The 25,019-nt window shown below is 43.3% G+C and overlaps 1 protein-coding gene across 1 annotated transcript in view; it reads right to left on the reverse strand.

Annotated features, from left to right (window-relative positions):
- The window catches only part of LOC128331053 (deleted in malignant brain tumors 1 protein-like), a 131,679-nt gene that overhangs the window by 41,276 nt on the left and 65,384 nt on the right, over positions 1 to 25,019 (reverse strand). The window contains exons 17-21 of the mRNA XM_053264416.1: positions 19,544 to 19,864; positions 17,517 to 17,846; positions 9,403 to 9,732; positions 5,936 to 6,265; positions 1,028 to 1,357 (exon numbers count right to left, since the gene is read on the reverse strand). Of these exons, the coding sequence (XP_053120391.1) occupies positions 1,028 to 1,357; positions 5,936 to 6,265; positions 9,403 to 9,732; positions 17,517 to 17,846; positions 19,544 to 19,864 (1,641 nt within the window). The remainder of the gene's footprint in view (positions 1 to 1,027; positions 1,358 to 5,935; positions 6,266 to 9,402; positions 9,733 to 17,516; positions 17,847 to 19,543; positions 19,865 to 25,019) is intronic.

Here is a 25,019-nt window from a genome sequence, read left to right on the forward strand (position 1 = left end):
TGCCTCCAGCCAGGCATTTAGGGAGGTTATGCCTTTTCCCAATGAGGTTGACAGGGAGAAATAGATTTGAGAGTCATCAGCATACTGATAACACCCTGCATCAAATCTCCTGATGATCTCTTCCAGTGGCCTCATGTACTGTAGATGTTAAACAACACTGGAAACAATATGGAGCCCTGCGGGACACCACACAAAAGTTCAGATTTTGAAGAACAGTCTCCAAGAGACACCATCTGGAATCTGCCTGAGAGGTAGGAGTGGAACTACTGCAAAGCAGTGCCTCCCACCCCAATCCCCTCAGACATTCCAGAAGGATACTATGGTTGATAGCATTGAAGGCAGCTGAGAGATCCAAAAGGACCAACAGAGTCATACTCCCTTTGTCAATTCCCAGTTGGAGATCATCCATCAGGCCGACCAGGGCAGTCCAAGGCATAGCCTGCCCAAAAGCCAGTTTGAAATGGATCTAGATAATCAATTTTCTCCAAAACTGCCTGGAGCTGGAAGGCCACTGGCCTCTTAATCACATTGCCCAGCCATGGAAGGTTGGAGACAGGCATCTAGTTGCTTAACTCTGAGGAATCCAAGGCAGGCGTCTTCAGAAGAGGTCTAACGATTGCTTCCTTGAGACAAGGAGGCATCCTGCCCACCCTCAGAGAAGCATTTATAATCTCTACCAGGCCCTCTACAACAGCCTCCCTGCCAGGTAGTATAAGCCATGTTGGGCAAAGATCAAGAGGGCAGGTGGTAGGCCACACCATTCCAGAATGCTTCTTACTATCTCACTATGCCATGAAAAGCATCACTTCGGGATTTCTGAATACCAAATAAGGAGTACAAGAACAGGCCAGATTAGGTGAAGCATCCAGCCTAAATACTACTACAATAGGGCTGCTTAATTTCAGTAGTATTTCCCATGAATAATTTAGACTGGATGTGGCTAGAGGCTTTTTCTTCTTAATCAGTTGGCTTATCTAGGACTCATGACAAAATAAGTGTGAGCCAACCAATAGCTTCACAAACTCACCTGAGCAGACAACACCAGCATCTTCTCCATGATGGCAGTCATTTTCTCCCCAAGGCCTTGCTGGGCATAGACTGAGGGCTGATTCACGCCCTTTGCATTGGACTTCATCCAGCCAGATTCTCCCACTTCCTCTTCCAAAGTGTGCTTCCCCTTGGGCTGAGGTTGCGTTTCCACAGCCCAACTGCTGACACACAACTCTGGCTTCCTCTATGCCCCAATTATCGTCACAAACAGTGCCCCACAGATTGTTGTGGAGCAATTCAACTCTCCCACTGCAGGGACCAGAACCATTCACCAACCTGACCTCAACTGGGCCTGAGTCAGCAGTATCTGAGACAAAAAGTGAAACAAAGTTGAGAAAGTGAGTTAGAAGATGAAATAAGGATGATCACTTGGAGAAAGACAACAGAACAGAAAGCATGGATAAAGTAAAGAGTGGGTGGAGTGAGAATTGCTTTTCAGGAGGAGACCGAGATTCATCAAGACCAGCATCCTGTTGCCAGTAGTAACCACCACATACTATTTCATAAAGCACTGTTGTGTGCCTACATAGTTGCCTTTTTTACTAAACTAAAAAGCCACAACGCTTTAGCCATTCCTCACATGGAAGATACTTGAATCCTTTAGGAAACCAAAACTTCCAGTAGTATATTAAATGTATTCTAAATGCAACATATACTAATATGACAACATTATGAAACTTCTTGTTCTTTTTAATTCTCTTTATCCTCTGTAAAGCCATTCTGTGGTTAGTGGGAACAGCTGGATGAAAATATTTCAGTATGCAGTGGCAGTGAAAACACCAAGATTTTCTTCCGGGGTTGTCACAACTAATGTAGTCCAAGAAGAACTAAACAAACAAACAAACAAACAAACAAACAAACAAAACCCCCAGAGAACTAAAAAAAAAAAAAAATCAAAATCAGAGAACTAAAAGCCTTGTCAAAACAAAAAAGTAGTTTGTGAATACCACTGGAAGATGGATGGGGCAGTAGCTCAGTGGTAGAGTATCTGCTGGTTTCAATCCCTGGCATCTTCAGGTAGGGCTAGGAGTTGCCTGTCAGTGTATACCAGGGCTGCACAACTTTGACCCTCCATCATCTCCAACAATTGGCCATTGTGGTTGGGGATTATGTGAATTGTAGTCCAACAATAGCTGGAAGGGCTGAAGTTGTGCAACTCTGGTACAGACAATACTGAGCAAGATGGACCAGTGGTCTGATTCAATATAAGGTAGCTTCTTATGTTCTATGAAGGAAAAGAATAACCAGAGAAGGAGACAGTTGCATCTGTTGCATCAGGGACCATGCCCAATGCCAGTCCAGACTGGACAGGAGGTGCTCCAAGATCTGGCATGAAAACATACCTCCTCAGAAATTCATGTGTGGACACTGTTCTCCTTGTGGAGTGGCAGAATTCATCCAAAGAGAGCACTGGACTGGTTGCAGTTGTTGGACTTTGGAGGCATGAACCAATCAAGTCAGGATTGCAAGCTCCATGATTAAAAGTGCATCCCAGCAGTGAGCAAGTTCGGTAAGCATGCTAATATGCTCATTGGGGCTTAGCATTTCATTCTTAAATGTTATTTATTTCTTCATCATAAAAGAATGTTTCATCTTTTACAGTACTTGTATTTACTAATCTGTTAAATAGCAGCTGTCACTACATGAGTGAGCAACAAGATCAATTTGCCAGATGCATTTTCTATGGTCAGTCATCAAGACTTACCATAGAAAATGCATCTGGCAAATTTATCTTGTGAGAAGTATATAAGAACAGCCCTGCTGGATCAGGCCCAAGGCTATTTAATCCAGCTTCCTGATTCCTGCAGTGGCCCATCAGATGCCTCTGGGAAGACCTCAGGCAAGAGATTAAGGCCCTCTCTTCTGCTGGTGCTCCCCTGAAAACTGGTATTTAGAGGCATCCTGCCTCTGAGTCCTGCAAGTAACATATAGCATTCAAGACTAGTAGCCCATCATAGAACTATCCTCCATGAATCTATGCCATTTAAAAAGCCATCCAAGCTGTTGGCCATCACCCACATTCCAGAGGAAAAGGTTCTATAGATTAATTATGCACTGCATCAAAAAGGTAATTCCTTTTGTCAGTCCTAAATTTCCTGGCAATCAGTTTCATGGGATGACCCCTGGTTTTAGTGTTGTGAGAGGGAGGTAAGTTTCCCTCTATTCATGCTCTCCACATAATATAAAGCTGCTTTGGCCTGACTCACTGAATGACATGAAACTCCCAGACCAAACCCAAACAGATAATGCCACTTTCACAGGTGAGTTCCAGACCTTGCCCAGACCATGGCAAATGAAAATAAAAACCCAAAACCCTGGAAAAATTTAGGACCAACACACGGAAGTACTTTTTCACACAACGCATAATCAACTTGTGGAATTCTCTGCCACAAGATGTGGTGACAGCCAACAACCTGGATGGCTTTAGTTAGTTAGTTATAAGTTTATTCGGTCATTGACCAGCAAACCTGGATGGCTTTAAGAGGGGATTGGATAACTTCATGGAGGAGAGGTTTTCAATGGCTACTAGTTAGAGGGCTATAGGCTACCTCTAGCCTCAAAGGCAGGATGCTTCTGAGTACCCCACCCCCCCGCCAGTGAGATTTAGAGGAACCACCACTGCCGAAACTGGTAAGGCGCCGTTTTGCAGCTGCCCCCAGCCACCCTTTGAACTCTGTTAAAGGCAGGGTAGCCCTTTGTGGATTCCCCTTTACAAGCATACCCCTCAAACTGGATCAAACCAGTTCAACCTGGTTCAACCAAATGGTTCAGACTGCTAGCTGAACCAACTTGTGGATTAGCAGTTCAGTTCAAATTTGGTTTAAACCACAAAATCTGGTTCTGTGGATACCCCTAATATGATTGATTGATTGATTGACTGATTGATTAAATTCCCTGGAAAATACAGAAACACTCTCCCATTGGAAAGCATGGGGAATGAGACCTGATAGACATAGGAACAGACTAGAGTGACATAGTGACAGTGATTCCGAGATGGTTCACAAGCTAACTGAGCAAAGAGGCACCTTTTTAAAGTGGTGATCTTCTTTATTTAGCAGGGGGAGAGCAACTGGCCTTATCCATCCCCAGCACAACATCCCTCTAGTATATCTTGGGTTTCTTTTTTCAATTGTGAGAACTTTGGGGACAAAGAGCCCTTAATTAATCAATTAATTAAAATGTATACACCACCCAAAACTTGCATATCTGGGGAGTTTATAATTAAAATCATTTAAAACATTAAAAATATTTAAAACCCAATATTAAAAATTTTAAAACTATAAATCTAATTAAAAGCCTGGGTGAATAAATGTGTCTTCAGTGCCTTCTTAAAAGTTGCCAGAGATGGGGAGGCTCTTCTTTCAACAGGGAATGCATTCCAAAGTACAGGGGCAGCAACAGAGAAGGTTTGTTCCCGAGTTGCCGCCAAACAAGTTGGCAGCAACTTCAGACATACCTCTCCAGATGATCTTAACAGGCATTGGGGCTCATGGTGAAGAAGACGTGCTCTTAAATACCCAGGGCCTAAGCTGTTTAGGGCTTTATAGGTAATAACCAGAACCTTGTATTTTGCCCAGAAACGTATCGGCAACCAGTGCAGTTCTTTCAACACAGGAGTAATATTGTCTGTCCTAGATGACCCAGAGACCAACCTGGGTGCTGAATTCTGGATGACATACAAAGGCAGCCCCACATAGAGCACATTGCAGTAATCCAGGCTAGGGGTTACCAGTAGGGGTGTGCAATTCGATTTTTCATTTTTTGATTCAGATCCGAACCAAAAACCCCCTGTTCTGTTCTGTATCCGAATATTGCCCATCTGAATCACTCCTGATTCGATTCGGATCTGAATTTATCCGAATCCGAATCGATTTGTATTAAAAAAATGGGTCCTGGGGCCAAAAGTGTGGGGTGGGGTGGTAGTGCCTAATGGGTGGAGGCTACCACCCAAATGGGTGGAGGCTACCACCCAAATTGCAGAGGGATTGGCCAAAGGGCTGCTTTTGGGTGAATTTTTGAAGTTTTAGTGTATTTGGGGCAGATTGGGGGCATAACGTGGGACCTGGGCCAAAAGAGTGGGGTGGGGTGGTAGTGCCTAATGGGTGGAGGCTACCAACCCAATTGCAGAGTGATTGGGCAAAGGGCTGCTTTTGGGTGAATTGTTGAAGTTTATGTGTCTTTAAGGTTTCCCCCCATTAGGTGTAATGTAGGGTGTATCTCTTCACGTCAGGGGGAAAGGAGTGGCCTAGAGTGGTGTGGGGTTGGTGGTATTGCCAGGTAGGGGCAAGGAAGCTGCCTGAATTTTTTCAAAGGATTTGGGCAGAGGGCTGATTTTTGGTGAATTGTTGAAGTTTACGCGTCTTTAAGGTTTTTCCTCATAATGTATAATGAAGCTTTCAGCAGCCCCATAAGTGCACTTGGGGGGTGCTGGGGTGGTCCAGAGCGAGTGGTGGTGTAGTTCACATAGGGTTCCAACCACCCCCATGGGTTTCTAACCCGTGGATTCTATGATAGCAAATTAGAGTGGATTCATGGTGTCTCATTGAAAATCATTGGCTATCATAGAATCCACACTCAGAATACCTCAGAAACAACAGAACCCTGTACCCAGGGTTGCATTCATGAGTACAGAGATTATTCTAGGGTTGCCAGACCCAACCCCAGCCCAGTTTCTCTCCTGTGCCTTTTAATGATAGCTTGTCTTAAATACATTAGCACATGACAATGTTGCCCTCAGTGCTATAAAAAGCTTCACTACCAGATTGCTGAAATTCAAGCAGCTCTTACAGTCACAGGAATAGGCTGGCCAGGTATTTTTGTATCCAGTTGCAAGCCCTTATGTCAGAATTAAAGTATGGAAAACCCTGTTGGTTCATGAACTTACCTGAGCAGACAACACCAGCATCTTCTCCATGGTTGCAGTTATGCTCTCCCCAAGGCTTTGCTGGGCATCGATTGAGGGCTGATTCTGTTCCTGTGCATTGGACATCATCCAGCCAGATTCTCCCAGTTCCTCTTCCAAACTGTGCTCCAAGTGGGGCTGATATTGCACTTCCACAGCCTAGCTGTTGGCACACAACTCTGGCTTCTCTGATGTCCCAGCCATCATCACAGACAGTGCCCCACTGGCCATTGTGGACCAATTCAACTCTTCCATTGCAGTGACTTGAACCGTTCACCAGTCTGATCTCAACTGTGCTTAATCTTGCAGTTTCTGAGGCCAATGGTAAAATAAATTGCTTCAGGAAAAGGGAACATTGGAAAGAAATAGCAGAACAGAATACATGGACAAAGTAATGGGGATTAAAATTTACCCTACTGGATCCAACTAGCTTTCACCTATTATTAGCCCAGCATGTTGCTGCGAATCCTAACCAGCAGTCATAATTCATTCATCTAAAAAATTCTGGTTTAAGATATGAATTAAGATGCTACCAACTTTCACTCATGCTCTAAAAAGTGTGGCAATTGCAAGTTACGTTGCCCACCTTAATTTCCATGCCACATAAGCTATTCAGCCGTAAAAAAAACCTTTGGTTTAGGATGATAGTTAAGATGTCTTACATTTTCACCTGTGCTCTAAAAAGCATGTAAATTCCAAGTTAAGGTGTGCATCTTAACTTCCACACCATATGTGCTGTAAAGACTTTGTACAGTCTGGTATATTATGCTGATTTTAGAAAAGAGGCTTAATGCAGCCACACATTTTCATCTTTCAACTGGACATTAGGCTAGGGAGGAATGTACCTAGGCAGAAATAACAGGTGCAGCTTCCCCAATCCCTTCCTAGAGTTGCCCTTGATGAATTTCTGCCTGATGCATTTCTATAAGACACAGCAATTCCCCCAAATGCTATGTACTACAGTAAATGTCCTGTTAGAAATTCAAGATATGCAGGAGGACCTTGATATTCATGGGGGTTCCATTCCCAGGTGCAACTGCAGATACAGAAACCACGAATATCGAGGCATTGGGGGCTATGGGATTGCAGGGGTTAGGTTCCCTGTCATTGGGAAAATTGCCAAAAATGACAGAAAACCAGCCAAATTGGGGGGGGGGGGAACACGAGGGGAAATTCCTTACCATGCTTTGCTGCTCCTCCCCCCAGTCGTGCTGTGCACTATAATGCCCGCAAATCAGCAAAAGAATAGCTGGGGTTTTTCCATTAAAAAAAAAAAAAGTGGAGCCATTTTGAGGCTCCAAAACACAAAATGGAGGCCAGAATTGACCTCCACAGTCATTTCCAGCCACCCCAACCCATGGATACGTGAGGTCAATGTGTTCCCCGCCCACCACGTATGCCAAGATTGGGTGTCTTTTACCTGACCACAGATATGCAAATCCATGGCCCAACTGTATTACAGTTTCACATATAATTCCTTCAGGATGCCTTTTTTTCTCCTATCTTTGGGCTGCTAGAAATACAAGGGCTTGTCTGCCCCTCCATCTGAACAGAGAAAGAAGGCAAGTTGCCTAGGATGGAACTCTTCCTGACTTCGTGCACTCTGTTTAAGGACATTTCACAGCTTGCCAATTCAGAACAAAATATGGGGAGCATTGCCTGGTGATCTTAGAACATGCTGACACATTTCCTGTTGGAGATGGAGTTCGAGTGCATTGACCTTTTGCACTGACTATCCTAATGACCACTAGGGGCATTGGGAGTGGAGGTAGTGAGTGAGGGTCTCCTTACCTGTCCCTGCTTGCCTCTACTCTATGACCCCTGCCTTGACTCCTCAGGTACTTCCTGTAGGGTGTCAGTCCTCTTTCTTTCTTCTTAGAGAGAAGAAAACATCTCTCTCTCACTACCTATTCCTTAGGTAGCTGATAGATAGAATAGGTCTTTCCTATCTCAAATGTACTTCACCAATAATTTATTTATTTATTTATTTATTTATTTAACTAAGTATTTATTCAGCTAAGTATTTAGATTGTATAACAATCTCCATGACTGTTCTTTAAATAGCTGCAACAACTAAACTCTGCACTCCACTCCGTAACTGGAGTGGGTAGCTTCACTTTAGGGAAGCACTGTGCCTTGTAGATATGCATCAGGCAGAAATTCATCAGGGGCATCTCCAAGAAGTGATTGGAGAAGCTGCACCTGTAGGATATCTGCCTTGATGCATCCCTCCCTAGACCAATGTCCAGCTAAAAGACCAAGGTAAAGTGCGGGTGCATGGAGCCTCATATTGTACAAAGTCTTTACAGCACATATTGTATGGAAGTTAAGATGGGCACCTTAACTTTTCATGTCCATGCTTTTTAGAGCATGATTGAAAAATGTAAAGCATCTTAACTCAACTTCAAAAAAAGTTTTTCAGATGACTGAATACCTATCTATAGATGCAGGATAAAAACATATTCATTGCAACTCTGTTGCCAACAACTCAATTTCTTTCTTTTTTTAGTTTACTTTTGATTCTGCTCTTTCAATACAAAAGGAAGCATCATATTAATCATTCATAATTCATCACAACACACAGCAAATTGCCGAAAGCAAAAACTCAAAATGCTAATTAACCTTAAACCCCACCAATGCTCAGTAAAGGTTGGCATGGGCAAGGGGGGCACAAAACAAGGGTGGGACACCCAAGGATGCTTCTGGCCTGGGGCACCATTTGCTCTAGAACCCACCCTGGGCAATACGATAAGATCTCAAGATGTGGTTGACACCAGTCACTACTCTAATCTAAACTGTGAAAGGTGTGTTCCAGGAACTGGTCCCAATAACATACCCTCCTCAACAACTCATGTGAGGGCACTGTCCTCCTTGTGGGGCGGTAGAATTAATCCAAAGAGAGGGTTGGTGGTAGTTGCTGGACCTTGGAGACATGAGCCATTTAAGTCAAGACTGCAATTTGCAGGTTACAAAGGGAGCAATGAAGTGCATTCCAGCAGTGCAAGTGCAATACCAATATGCTCATTGGGGCTTAGCACCACAGTTTTAATGGTCAGTTACATTATTCCTTTTTCATGAAGAAATGTTTCATCTTTTACTTGTATTCACTAATCTTAAATGCCAACTGTCACCACATGGGAGAGCAACTTCATAAGAAAGACTGACCACAGAAAAGGCATCCAGAAAATTAATCTTGTGATGATTGTAGGGCTGACAACCCCCCTGCCATTAGCTTCTCTTCTGTGCCTTTTAACATAAGAATATCTTGATTTACAGATGACAATGTTTCCCTCAATGCTGAAAAGTTTCACTTCCTGATTGCTCCATATCAAGTTGCTGCTACAGTCACAGGAATAAGCTGGGCTGGGTATTTTTTTCTAACCAGTTACAAGTTTCTATGTCAGAAGCAAAGTGTAAGGTTTAAGCAAACTGTTGGCTCATGAACTTACCTGAGCAGACAACACCAGCATCTTCTCCATGGTTGCAGTTATGCACTCCCCAAGGCCTTGCTGGACATTGACTGAGGGCTGATTCTGTTCCTGTGCATTGGACTTCATCCAGCCAGATTCTCCCACTTCCTCTTCCAAATTGTGCTCCTCCTGGGGCTGCTCTTGCAGCTCCGCAGCCCAGCTGCTGGCACACAACTCTGGCTTCCTTGATGTCCCATCTGTCATCACAAATGGTGCCCCACTGGCCTTTATGGAGCAATTCAACTCTTCCATTGCAGTGACTTGAACCGTTCACCAGCCTGATCTCAACTGTGCGAGACCCTGCAGTTTCTGAGCATGAAGGTAAAATAAATTGCTTCAGGAAGAGGGAACATGACACCCAGCTCTACCTATCTTTTAAATCAGCAGACACTAAGGAGGCAGTGGATGCTCTGAACCGGGGCTTGGAGGCTGATTTGGACTGGATGGGGGCAGCAAGCTGAATCTTAATCCAGATAATATGGATGTGCCCTGGGTTGGTAAAACTGACCATCTGAGAAATGAGGTAAATCTAGTCTTGGACAGGGTCACACTCCTTCTGAAAGACAAAGTCTGCAGCTTTGGGGTATTTCTGGACCCAACACTGTCCTTGGAGGCACAGGTGGTGGCAGTGTGTCGAAGTGCCTTTTCTCTGCTACGGGTTGTGCACCAGCTGTGACCTTGAAGAAGTCAGACCTGACCTCAATCACTCGTGCTTTGGTTACATCCCGATTGGACTATTGCAATGTGCTCTATGTGGGGCTGCCCTTGAAGACGGTTTGGAAGCTTCAGCTGGTCCGGATGCTCATGGGTACAAATCACTTCACGAGTGTCACACCCATCCTGCTGCAGCTTCATTGGCTACCAGTCCGCTTCTGGGCTAGATTCAAGCTGCTGGTCTTGATCTTTAAATGTCTACACTGCTTGGGGCCAGGGTACCTGTTGGACTGCATTCACCCATCTGAAACTGCCAGGGCCCTCCACTCATCATCTCACGCACTGCTCATGGCCCCACCACTAACAGAAATCTAGTTGGCGGGGACTAGGGACAGGTCCTTTTCGGGGATTAGAGATAGGACCTTTCTAAAGTCCTTGGCTTTGGAACACGCTCCCCAAAGAGCTTTACAAAGCTCCTTTCCTCAGTGTTTTTTTAAAATAACAATGAAAAACACATCTTTATAAGAAGGCTTTTTGATGTTTCATCTGCAGTGTATATCTGGTACATTCTTAGTTTTTATCGCTCCCAGTTTTTAGCTTTTAAAATAACTTTTAATTTGAAACTTTTAAAAAAATATAATTTTAATTGTGGTTTTAGCCTAGTCTTTTAAGTTGTTTAACTTAATTTGGTTAACTTTATAGTCTTGTATCTATTTAATTAATGTTGTGAGCTACCCCGAGCAGTAGTGTGATGGAGGGGTGGAAAGAAGCTTGGTGAAGCTCTTCAGAGAGGGTGTTCCAAAGCCAAGAGCTTTAGAAATGCCCTATCTCTAGTCCCCAAAAAGAGGCTAAAAGGGGGGGGGGGTAGTGGTGGAGCCATGAGCAGGGCGTGAGATGATGAGCAGAGGGCCCTGGCAGCTTCAGATGGGTGAATGCAGTCCGACAGGTACCCTGGCCCCAAGCAGTGTAGACATTTAAAGATATTTATTTATTTATTTATTTATTACACTTGTATACTGCCCCAAACTCACATCTCTGGGTGGTTCACAATGATATAACACAGTTAAAAACAGATATAAAAACACATGAAAACAAATAAAAACTAACAATTTAAAAATCAATCACAGAATTAAAGCCCATAAATTATCAAGAACCTGAAAAAGCCTGAGTAAAAAGATGGGTTTCAAATTTTTTAAAAAATAATTGTCAGAGATGGGGAGGATCATATCTCAACAGGGAGCACATTCCATAGTCCCAGGGCACCAACTGAGAAGGCCCATCTCTATGTGGCCACTAGACAAACTGGCGGCAACTGGAGACGGACCTCCACAGATGACCACAATGGATGGTGGGGCTCAAAATGAAGAAGAACCTATAGACAGCCAGTGTAACTTCATCAGCAGAGGTGTAGTGTGGTCTCTCCGAGATGACCCAGAGACCAGTCTGGCCACCACATTCTGAGCCAACTGAAGTTTCCCGACTATGTACAAAGGCAGCCCCATGTAGAGCGCATTATAAAAGTCAAGTCTGGAGGTTACCAACAGATGTACCACTGTTTTGAGGTCTTTGATCTCAAGAAACGGGCGCAGCTGGCGTATCAACTGGAGCTGATAGAAAACACCCCTGGCCACCGCCTCAACCTGAGGAACCAGGGAGAGATGTGGATCCAGAAGTACTCCCAGACTGCAAACTTGTTCCTTTTGGGAAAGTGCGACCCCATCTAGAACAGGTAGATCAAAATAGTCTCTGGAGTTCTGACCTCGCACAATAAGTACCTCTACCTTATCTGGATTCTGCTTCAGTTTATTCTCCCTCATTCAGCCCATTACTGCTTCCAGGCAGGCATTCCAATAATAAACATTGGAAAGAAATAGAAGGACAGAAAACATGGACAAGGCAATGGGGATTAAGAATTACCCTACTGGGTCCAACTAACTTTCACCTACTATTAACCCAGCATGCTGATGCTAATACTAATCAGTAGTCATAATTCATTGATCTAACAATCTTTAAGATGAGAGTTAAGGTGCTACCAATTTTCATTCATGCTCTAACAAATGTGGAGATTGCAAGTTAAGTTGCACACGGTGTTCCCTCTAAGGTGTGTGCATGTGCATTTTTTAATGTCAGTTTAGATCCCACTCAGGCTGAATCAGGAAGTCCCCATTCCTAATGCATGTGCACACCCATTCCCTTGATACTGCCACCCAGAACAAAAGTCATTCCTTGCACAGATGAAAAAAATTAGAGGGAACACTAGTTGCCCACCTTAACTACTGCACCATATAAGCTGTAAAGACTTTGTACAGTCAATCTGGTATACAGGTGGACCTTGTTATCTGCAAGGGTTCCGTTCTCACCTACAGCAGCGGATAACGAAACTATGGATAACAAGACCTTGAGTCAATGGGAGCTGGGGAGCTGGTTCCAGAAGGTCAAAGAAAAAAAGACTAAAAAAACAGGGAGGATGAAGAAATAAGAGCAATAAAGTAGAGTACCATGTTCTGCAGGTCTGCAGCTATACAGCAATGCCCCGCCCCCCCCACTCCAATTCTGCCAATCACACACACACACACACACAATCATGGGATGTCTTTTTTAAAAAGAAAAAGCCACAAAATGGCTCTGTTCAGCATAATGGTGGCTGGAAATGACCTGGTCTGCTGGTCATTGGGCTAGGGAGGGATGCAGGTAAAATAAATTGGAAATTGTGCATCAGAAAGTGGGATAAGGATTATTATATGAAAAGAAATAGCAAGACAGAAAACAGACAGTGTGAAGGGGATTAAGCACCGTCCTACTAGATTGAAACCAAAGTTCATCTTCTACAAAGTAAAACAGAGTAAAACCAGTATGGTGATAACTCAGCCAGGCAAGAGGTCTGGAGACTATCCCTGCAGATGTAACTGTTCACATGCACATCACACTGCTCATGTGGAGAGCCTCTGGTCTTGTTGCCATAGCTACATATAAAGGTTTTCCTATCACTGCCCTGTACACACTGGCAGAAGTTCACTCTCCTCCTTCGGTTTTAGGTAACCTGTTTCCATTACTTATTTCTTTGGTCTCTGTAAGTCCCAAATACTCTAGTAAATCATTTTTATTTTTATTTTATTTTATTTTATTTGGTTAAGCAAACAGCTTCCATCCTCTTCTCTCTCTTTGTGTATCCCAAAACAGAAGTAAAAGAACTTGGCTATTTCACACTATCTCATTCAGATGTTTTATGATTTCAAGGCTGTCATAACAAATGATCAGATCATCAACAAATATAAGTATACAGGTGAAACTCGGAAAATTAGAATATCGTGCAAAAGTCCATTAATTTCAGTAATGCAAATTAAAAGGTGAAACTGATATATGAGACAGATGCATTACATGCAAAGCGAGATAAGTCAAACCTTAATTTGTTATAATTGTGATGATCATGGCGTACAGCTCATGAAAACCCCAAATCCACAATCCCAGAAAATTAGAATATTACATGGAACCAAGAAGACAAGGATTGTAGAATAGAACAATATTGGACCTCTGAAAAGTATACAGTGTACTGTGCTTGATTGGCCAGCAAACTCGCCTGACCTGACCCCATAGAGAATCTATGGGGCATTGCCAAGAGAAGGATGAGAGACATGAGACCAAACAATGCAGAATTGCTGAAGGCCGCTAATGAAGCATCCTGGTCTTCCATAATACCTCATCAGTGCCACAGGCTGATAGCATCCATGCCACGCTGCACTGAGGCAGTAATTGCTGCAAAAGGGGCCCAAACCAAGTACTGAATACATATGCATGCTTATACTTTTCAGAGGTCCGATATTGTTCCATTCTTCAATCCTTGTCTTCTTGGTTCCATGTAATATTCTAATTTTCTGAGATTGTGGATTTGGGGTTTTCATGAGCTGTACGCCATGATCATCACAATTATAACAAATTAAGGCTTGACTTATCTCGCTTTGCATGTAATGCATCTGTCTCATATATCAGTTTCACCTTTTAATTTGCATTACTGAAATTAATGGACTTTTGTATGATATTCTAATTTTCCGAGTTTCACCTGTATATGTCCATGTGGTCTTTGAACCTCGAGTACAGGCAAGGGTCAGCCTTTCCTTGGGTAAATTCCTCATTGACTAGCAACAGGTTTAATCGGACATTCCAGGCTCTTGCAGCTTGCTTTAGTCCATAGATATTTTTCTGTAGCTTACACATGAGTTTTTCTTTACCAGTTTTTTGAAATCATGGTGGCTATTCCATATGAAATCATGGTGGCTACTCCATAGAAATATCTGCTTTGATGTCTCTCCATGAAGAAAGGCAGTTTTCACATCGATGTGATTTTCTTTCCTGCCGCAGTGCTTAAGAGTGGCCTTATTGAAGTGTCTTTTATAAAAGGAGCAAATGTCTCATCATAATCCTCACTATATATTTGCAAGCATCCCTTTGCCACTAGTCTTGCTTTGGAACATTAGCCATCTCCTTCTGAATTTTACTTAATTTGCACCCCACTGTCTTTCTTCCTTCAGGTCACTCTGTGAGTATCCATGTGTTATTTTTGTGCAGTGACTCAATTTCTTCTTTCACAGCTTGGTTTACCTTGCCTTTTATCTGCAAACTCTTTATTCTTGGGACTTGTGCAATTAAAGCATTTCTTATTTCTTTGAAAGGTTCTAAATGCATTTTCTTCACTTTCCTTTGGTTGCCTATCATCCCTTCTGTCCAAATCAAAGTCTTCCAGATGGTTGATCACAAATTGCAAGTCTGCATCCTCCTTGACTTCCAAGGCATTTGCCACAATATCAAAGTAATGCATATGGCATGATTACATATTTCTAATATTTCATTTATGTGCTTGGATAAATGTTCTCCTTCTCCAAGTCTTTTATTGCTTGGTTTTCTTACTAAATGTACTTTGGAAACCACAGACCTTTTGTATAATCCCTTCAGAGTTTCTCACATATCTTTTGCATCTTCTTTGTCTCTTAGATGCACTAAGATTGGGTTATACACTCACCACCAAGCAAATAATTCCTGATGCCTTTTCATCCACTTTATCTCATTCCTTCTTCTCCTTTCCTCCATCCACAGGACACCTGGTTCACAAAACACTGCCAAGTCCATGACCCGTGAGGAGCATCTCCATCTTGAAATACCAGAGCTCATACTCCAGACATTTCTGCTTTTTTACCATCTGGAATCCTTGTGCTGTCTCCTTTTTAAAACCTTTTGTCTTGTTTTGCTTTCTGTGTAACTCTCCTAAACGCTTTAGGATGTTTTCCTTTAGTGAATGGTGTCTGGGCCCATAACCCTTTCTAGGGGAGAATGGCAGTTCAACCTCTATTACCAGTATAGTGAGAATTCAGCCAGGCAAGAGGTCTGGTGACTAAGTTTGAAGAATCAATGATTTATTTAGAAGGAGCAAACAATATAGGAAAGTTTGCAGCCTATTCTAGCTGAGCTTATGGTTGCAGGGAGAAAAGAGAAGCTAAACAACTGCTAACTCTGGTAGATACTACTGAGAGACTAACTCTGGGAAAATGAAAGGGGGAGGACCCTGCGCTCTCTGTCTATGCTCCTAAAGCCCCTAGTGGTCATTAGGTGATATTGCTGCTGAGAGCTGATGCTCCTAGACTTGCAGTTCCAACAGTTGCTAACACTTACCAGCAGTCATAACAACATAAACTTTAATCATGTGACTACTTAGCTGCCTTGTTTCTGAACGAACAAGCCACTAATTCTTTAGTCTTTCCTCACAGGGTACTGTATGCAGTATTAATGTATTGTTACACACCGTCCAGCCCCTCCATCTCTGAGTGGGTTCCAGCTCACCTTAGAGGAAAGATGTTGAGGCATATGCTGTTGACATAGTTGGTATCTTTATACATAATCAAGGTGAGTATTAGATGCAGTATGGAGGGTTGCAGAGTACTCCTATCAGGAGTGGCCCTTTCATGAGGCAGGGTGAGGCAGATTTCTCAGTTGCAGGAAGTAGGAAGGGTGCAGCATGTGGCAAGTGATGGTCCCCTTCCACCACAGGGCACCACCCCAGCTGCCTACTGTCACATCCCACTTGGCAAACTGTCAATTTACCCCTTCTTGCCCTGCTGGATTACTGAAATGCATTCAGTGTGGGGCTGCCCCTGAAGAATATTTGGAAAATTCAGCTGGTACAATACATGACAGCCAGAGTTCTGTCTGGAGCCACTTGCTGCAAACCTATTACACTCCTTCTAAAGGAGCCGCACTTCTGCCATCTTATTTCCAGATTGAATTCAAGATGCTGTTTATCACCTTTAAAGCCCTTAACATACCTGAAGGCCTGCCTGCTTCAGAATGGTTCTGCTCACCTGACAAGGTCATCAGAAGAGGCTCTGCTCCATGTGCTGAGAGACCCATTTGTTGTGCACATGGGACAGGGCCTCCTTAGCTATTGCCCTTAGGCTATGGAATGTTCTCCCAGTGGATATCCTTTCCTTTTCTTCCCCTTGATGAACAGCAAACCTTGGTGTTTAGCTGGGCCTTTGACATTCAAGAGGTGCTGACTTTTTCTCTTTCTTGCTGCTTTTGTTGCTGTATTTTGCTGTTTCTATTGTTGGTTATTTCTGTTTGATTTTTATAGAATTTATTATTGTATGTTTAATTTTTTGAACTGCCTTGAGATAAAGTTGGGATAAAATGTATAAAAGATGATATAAAAATTTAACTATGCATAATTAAACAAAGACAAGCTGTTGCGGAATATTCAAATTCAGCAGGTTGAGTAGAGCCTTCAGATTCAGATAATAACTTGTCCATGGGATAGGGAACTTGGGCAGTGATCTTTGTTGAAGCTGGTGTGCTATAAATGTGTAACTTATCTTTAAATGTAAGCTGTTGGAGGATATTTGTCTAGCATTCCAGACAAGCACGGAGGTAATGCTGTTTTCACTAAGACTCGTTTCCTTGCATTTTTGAGGAGTTTTGCAAATGAAAGTTTTGGGAATACTCACTGTTCCCAAAAATGAAACATTGCACAAGTTTTTCCATTTGCCCTCAAATTTCTAATTTTTCTACTGGGAAAAAAAATCAAACCCCAAAAGACTTGGGGGAAATACTGTGGATTAATGTGGTTGCAGTTTGTGGTGGTGGTGGCAGAGGCATCACAATGCTGAACTCTACAGCACTACAAGAATTTTGTTTTTATATTGCAGGAACTGGGAGCAATTTGATGATACCAGACCTGTTTGTGAGTCTCAGGTTTTGGGAGGATATTGATCTGACAACCCTAGTGATAATGTTTCTCTCCTTTCCATGAAAAACTTTATCTCTGGATTCCTGCATCTCTCAAGCTGCTGTAAGGAGTCAGAAAACGGGTAGACTAGAGTTTTTTCTAACCAGCTGGAATCTCTAGGACTCAGAACAAAAGAAGTGCGAACCAAGCTATAGCTTCACAAACTCACCTGAGCAGACAACACCAGCATCTTCTCCATGACTGCAGTCATTTTCACCCCAAGGCCTTGCTGGGCATAGACTGAGGGAGAATTCACTCCCTGTGCATTGGACTTCATCCAGCCAGATTCTCCCACTTCCTCTTCCAAAGCGTGCTTCACTTTGGGCTGAGATTGCACTTCCACAGCCCAGCTGCCGGCATACAACTCTGGCTTCCTCCATGCCCCAGCTATCATCACAAACAGTGCCCCACAGATTGTTATGGAGCAATTCAACTCTCCCATTACAAGTACTGGAACCATTTACCAACCTGACCTCAACTGGGCCTGAGTCTGCAGTATCTGGGATCAAAGATGAAACAACATTCAGAAAGTGAGTCAGGTGGGCTAAATATGACCATTTGGAAAGAAACAGCAGGACAGAAAACATCAATAAAGTCAAGGGGAGTAAGAATTGCTTTGCTGGGGGAGACCAAAATTAATCAAACCCAACATTCAGTTGCCAATAGCAACTACCCTTCATAATTTCATAAACCTGTGTCACATGCCTACTTAGCTGTCTTTTTACTAACTTAAAAAGCTACAATAGCTTAGCCTTTCCTCTTAGGGATGGTACTCAAACCCCTTTGGCAAGCAGAACTGTATATAGTAGTTTAATTCTGTTGTTACACACTTTCTAAATTCTTCTCTGAGGGCCAAGAAGTTTTATGGGTGCAGCACTACTTTGGGTTCCAGCTTCCGTTGGAGCAGAATTCACTTGAGGCTTATAGTTTATGCATAACTGGTTTCTTTATAAATATGGACACAGAGTATTAGAGACAATATGAAGAGACCCTGAACATTGGGTGGTTCATGGGCAGCCCTTCCATGAAGCCAGGCGAGGCAGTTGCCTCAGGCATGGGAGTGTGGAGCAGGGCTGCCAGAACCTAAGGGGTATACTCGTTGGTCAAATGGGCCGTAAGCCAAATCTGGCAACCATGGTGTGGAGGAGTGCAGAAAGCGGCAAGTACTGCTCCCACTCCCACTATGGGTGCCACCACATGGACACTCCCAGCTGCCTGCTGTCACTGCCCTTCTTTAGACATGCAAGAATGTCCTAACAGAAAAGCTGTTTGTCAGTGGGGCAGTCTGCCTCATTCACTGGTGGGCTCTCCTTTGCTGGAGGTTTTCAGACTAAGACTGGACAGGCATCCGTCAGATGCTATAGCTGTTATATGCACTGAACAGGGTGTTGGTCCTGAAGGCCTTCAGGGTCCCTTTAAACTCTAAAATGCTATTACCTGAATCCTCTTGGTATACACCAATCAGTTTAATACTAGTTATCAACACCTGGGAAAGCATAAGAAATAATGATCTTGGAAAATGTATGTGATTTCCCATATTTCATCACATAATGTAATAAAGACTCTGGAATGTGCTCCCTCCCTGCTGAAATAAGAGCCTCTCCAAGTCTTTAAAGACACATATTTTCACCCAGGCTTTTAACATAGACTTGTGGTTTTAAATCATTTTAAGGTTTTTGTGTCTGTTTTAATTTGTTTTTTGTTGCTGTAAAGCACTCAGAGAAAAACATTTGGGGCAGTCTACAAATTGAATGAGTGAATGAAGCTTGGGGTAATTTTAGGATTGGCAGTTCCAGCCCCCCCCCCCCCCCCACCACCAATGGCTTTTCTCCTTTGCCTTTGAGGGCACTTTGCTGTACAGTGTGGGGAATTCACTTTGGTTGGGTGTTGATTAGGCTAATGCATTGTTTATATCCATGAGAGCTCCCCTCAGAATACCTGAAGAGAGACAGAGTATAACAGATACACCTTACTGCCCCTAAAATGTCACATACAGACATTAGCACATGATGATGCTTCTCTCCATGCCACGTTTCTTGCACATCTGATTTCTACATATCAAGCTGCAGTTAAAGCAGTGAATGAATAAAAAACTGCATGTCAGGATTTATTCATTTTTTTGCTGGCCCTGTGGCATGTCTAGTCTAGTCATGGCAAAAGTAAAGTGTAAATCAATCCATACATTCAGAAACCTACCTGAGCAGACAACACTGGCATCTTCTCCATGATTGCAGTTATGTTCTCCCCAAGGCTTAGCTGGGCATTGGCTGAGGGCTGTTTCACTCCCTGTGCATTGGACATCATCCAGCCAGATTCTCCCAGTTCCTCGTCCAAATTCTGCTCCAAGTGGGGCCGATCTTGCAGCTCCACAGCCCAGCTGCTGGCATACAACTCTGGCTTCTTCAATGCCCCAGCTATCATCACAAACAGTGCCCCACAGATTGTTATGGAGCAATTCCACTCTCCCACTGCAGTGACTCAAACCATTCACCAATCTGATTTCCGTTGTGATTGACCCTTCAGCATCAGAGCCAAAGATAAAATAAATTTCAGAGAGTGGATGAGGGAATTTTCCTCTTGAACCATCATTTGGAGATCATCAGAAGCATTAGGTTAAAAGTGGTTAATATATGTAAGTTGAAGAGATATATGTGTGTGAGTGTGAGTGTGCATGTTTTGATTAGCTTAGAACTAAGTGTAGGGCTGGCTTGCCAATAACATCCACCCAAGTCTGTACATAAAGTCTGGCTTTATTTTACTCCCATTCATCTTCTATAATTGCCTGCATTCTTTCATTCCTTTTAATGACTCTGCAATTATGAATAAAAATGACTTGTTCTTGAGATGCTAGTGTGTAGCACAAATGCTGGTGTGTAGCACAAACTGGAAAAATCCCGCCATATGAGGCTGTTCTCACAACATGAGCTGCCTGGATTACCCTAGGTAGCCTGTGTCGTCTGGTACGCCAGGAGTGGAGGGCTCCTGGCTATTCCAGACAAGGGTAGCCTGACTTTTCAACCCAACTTTTTAACCTGTGGCTAATTTTATCTCATTAGGTGATCATGTGAACAATCACCCCCTGGGGAAAAGGCTTCCACCCAGCCTGTCAACATTTCTGGCAGTGGCGGGGTGGGGAGTAGCTGTGCTTGTGGTGTGGGGCACTCTGGGATGTGGGAGGGGGAAGTCCTTCTGCTTCCAGCATTTGTCTTCGCCACACCACCACTCGTGTGGGCGTGCGGTGTGGTGAAGGCAAAGATGATGGCGCTCATCTACCGGGGAAGGCAGGCCTACCCCACAGACCTCCCTGGCAGTGGCATGAGAATGACCTTTATATGTCCGAACAATCACACCACTGATCTATGCTGAGTTTGTACTGAGAAGGGTGAGAGGATGCCTCTGCTCAGGAAGATTGTGAAGGGGTATGCCAGGGCTCCCCAACCTGTGGTACTCCAGGTGTCACTGAACTAAAACTCCCATCATCCCCATCCACAATAAATTGTAGCTGGTGATGACTAGACTTGTAGTTCATCTGGAGTACCACTAATTGGTATGAGAACATATCCATGAAATAATCTCTTGGGCAACCCCACCCCACCCCCGTAAGATCTCCCTTTTGGGGGGAAGTAGAAGTAGTCCAAAGAGGGCCTGGTGGCAGTTTTTGGATTCAGAGCCATGGCCCAGACAGGTCAATTAAAGCAGAACTTCACTCACCAGAGTCAGACGGGAGTAACGAAGACCCTGTCCAACTCCAGAGAGAAGGCTCTGTGGCAATCCAGTTATGTTCAATGGGACTTAACATTGCAATCAAAAAGGGGTTTTCCCTTTGTTGGGAATTCTCTATGGTGAGAGAATCCCTTTCTCATTATAGCAGAGTGCACAGAGGCACAACACAGCGGATTTGGTTAGGCATGTGTGTATGCTGAGAGTAAAGTAACTTGGAGCCAATTCATAGTTTCAAATCAATATAAAAGGCATTTATTAAGGAACTCCATTCTAGATAGGAAAGTGAGGAGTTAGGATCTCTAATCTATCTATCTAGCTGGATGCAGATGGATTCTGCATCTTCTCTGCACACATGGTGCAGGGAGAGGAGCTTGCCATGTTGCAAGGTAGAAGGACAGGTAGGGAAGAAAGAGAGGAAGGAAGTTGATCCCTACGAGTAGCAATCTACATATCCAAAGGGATAGTGTCAGAGCAGTAGAGAAGGGATGACCAATGTCTTGACCCTCTAGCCCTCTGACTTACTAGTCTGTCCTCCACTGTCTGAGGCAAGAGACAGTGCAAAGTCGTTTAACTTCCAACACCCCCTCTCGATGTCTCGTGACTCGGTTCACAAGATTCATTTTCTCTCTCAGCTTTTCAAAGCGGGGTCTTGGTAGTGGCTTAGTGAGAATGTCTGCAAGCATTTCATTTGTTGGGCAGTAGATCAGCTTGATTAGTCCATCCTTCTGCAGACTTCTCACTACATGGTACTTCACATCAATATGTTTGGTACGCCTCTTTACATCTTCTTGTTTGGAGATTTGAATGCAGCTTTGGTTGTCTTCATACACTGGTATGGGCTGTGGTACATTTGTACCTAGGTCCTTCAGTAGTTGACACAGCCATTGTATCTCGTGACAGCCCTGTGCAGCTGATACATATTCCGCTTCAGCGGTTGATGATGCCACTATGTCTTGCTTTGTGCTTGACCAGCTTATGGCTCCATCTCCATAGAAAATCATGTGACCGCTGGTGGATTTCCTTTTTGTTAGATCTCCACCCCAGTCTGCATCTACGTATGCTTCTAGTTTTGGCTGACTATTAGCTGGTAGCTTGACCTTAAAGTGTGCAGTACCCTTTAGGTACCTAACAAGTCTCTTAATTGCATTCCAGTCCTTGACTGTTGGTTATGTAGTCTTTCTGCAAAGTAAGCCAACTGCTGTGCTAATATCTGGCCTAGTGAGTGTACTAATGTATAAAAGCTTACCCGATGCTTCACGATATCTATGGTTGTCAGATAGTGGCTCAGTTTGATCTTCTTGCTTTATGTAGTTCACTTCCATTGGAGTTTGTGTAGGATTCACATTTTCCAGTCTGAGCAGGTTTATCAAGTCTTTAATTTTCTGTTCTTGGTTGATGAGGAAACTTCCATCTTTCTCTCTTTGTACTTGAATGCCCAAGTAGTGTGCAATGTTGCCAAGTCGCTTGACTTCCACATCTCTGTTCAGATGATGCATTATTTCCTTGCTGTCATCTGGATTTTCATAGGCAAGAATCAAATCATCAACATGTGCCAAAATGTAGGTCCACTTGCCATCTATGCACCTCGTGTACAGGCAGGGATCCGCGTCGCTTCTTTTGAAGTTTTCTTGAAGCAACATATCATTTAGTTTTATGTTCCATGCTCTGGCAGCCTGTTTTAAACCGTAAATGCTCTTTTGCAGTTTGCATACATAGTCCTCTTTGCCTTTCTCTAAGAAACCTGGTGGTTGTTGCATGTAAATGTCCTCTTCCAGTTCGCCATGCAAGAATGCAGTTTTCACATCTAGGTGTTCAACATGCATTCCTTTGCTAGCAGCAATACTTAACAGAGTCCTTACTGTGGTATGTTTAACCACTGGTGCAAAGGTTTCATCATAATCTCCATATTTCTGTGAATATCCTTTTGCCTACTAATCTGGCTTTGTAGCGCTGAATCTCACCATCAGCATCATGTTTGAGTTTGAAAACCCATTTGCAGCCTATAACTTTCCTTCCTTGAGGTAACTTAATAAGAGTCCAGGTTTTGTTTTTCTGTAGAGCCTCAAGCTCTTCAATTGCAGCTTGTTTCCACTTCTGGGCTTCTGGTTGTGGTAGCTGGGATATTTCCTCCCATGATGAAGGTTGTTCCGCCATTCTTGCGAGGTAGGACAGTCTTGGGGCTGGAACACCTCTGTTTGAGTGCGTTGATCACCTCACTTCACTCTCTGTGGTCCTTTCCATTACCTCGGGTGCATCTGGTGGATCACTGGGGGTCTCTGTGTCGAGTGTGGTTGGTTCTGGATCTGCTGTCTCCTCCTCCTCAATTCCTCTGAGATCAGAAAGCATAATCCAGTAATCAGGGTGCTTGGTCTGGTTACTTGCTTCGGTGTAGGCCCCCTCTGAAGGTGTAGCTCTTTCATTCTCATCAATATACACCGCTCTGCTTATGGTTATCCTGTTGGTGTCAGGATCCAGAATTCTGTAGCCTTTGGATTGTGCTGAGTAGCCTACAAAAATCCCCTTTATGGCCCTAGCCCCTAAGTTAGTCCTTTTTTCCTTTGGGATGTATGAGTAAGTCGTGCTTCCAAAGACACGCAGATGCATCATGGACGGCTTATGACCATGCCAAAGTTCATATGGTGTTGTTCCTATAGGCTTTGTGTGCATTCTGTTTTGTATGTATGCAGCAGTCATGATGCCTTCTCCCCAGAGTTTCTGTGGGAGGTGTGCGTCAGCAAGCATGCATCTTACCATGTCCAGTAGACTTCTGTTCTTTCTTTCTGAGATTCCATTTTGGGATGGGCAGTAAGCTAACGTGGTTTGATGCACGATTCCATGTTCTCTCAGGAACTGCTGTGTGGCGCTGGACATATATTCTCCTCCATTGTCTGTGCGCAGGATCTTTGGCTTCCAGCCAAATTTGTTGCTTGCCATGGCCACATAGTCGTGGAGTTTTTCCAGCATCTGTGATTTCTCCTTTAGTAGAAATACAACTGAATATCATGAGAAATCATCTGTGATTGTTAAAAAATATTTTTGATTACCTATGGTTGCTGGTAGTGGTCCAGATATATCGCTGTGGATTAGTTCTAGGGGTCTTCCGGTCTTCCTTTCACTCTGCTTAGGAAATGGCTTGTTAACTGCTTTGGACTCAAGACAACAAACACAGTTAGTTACAATGTCACATGGTACAAAATCAATGCCATTAGCTAATCCCTTTTCCTTCATGTTCTGGATTGACTCATAGCTCCTGTGTCCTAGGCGTCTATGCCACAGTTGCAAGTAGTTTTCATGCTGGCATGACTTAGCAAGGTTCACTTCATTAGGCTGGTATGCCTCAGGTTTGGACTGGGCTGGTCTTTCTCTGTCTGTCTTTGATACAGATTGCTCCTCCACATTGTAAAGACCTTTGGATTTAGAGCCTACAAGGCAAACTTCTCCATTCTGGGTAACAACACATTGCCCATTTTTAATATACAGTTCACAGCCTTGTTTCTCTAGCTTGGATATTGAAATCAAGGAACATGAGAAGTCAGGGATATACAAAACATCTTTAAGAAAAAATGGTTTAACAGATCCATCCAGCAATTTACAATACAAAACCCCTTCGCCTTTCTTCTTGGCTTTAATTGTAGCATTATTGCCCAAATAAACAGTCTCTTCAGGAATATCAAACAGTTCAGTATAGAAATCTAGATTATTTGATATATGAACCGAAGAACCAGAATCAAAAATGAACTTTTCATCACTTTGCATCAAGCAAACATTAAAACTTTTGTTCGAATATCTTTCTGTATGCTTAAAATCCTGATTCAAATTTCTTTCAGTAAAATCAATCCTTCTTGTCTGATTCTTGGGACAGTTCGCCACCTTGTGGCCAAATTGGTTACACAGAAAACATCTAAAGGCATTAGTCCCAGTTGGCCTCATTACAGGAGCAGTCTCCCTG

This window comes from Hemicordylus capensis, chromosome 6 (genome assembly GCF_027244095.1).
Source record: "Hemicordylus capensis ecotype Gifberg chromosome 6, rHemCap1.1.pri, whole genome shotgun sequence".
NCBI lineage: Eukaryota > Metazoa > Chordata > Lepidosauria > Squamata > Cordylidae > Hemicordylus > Hemicordylus capensis.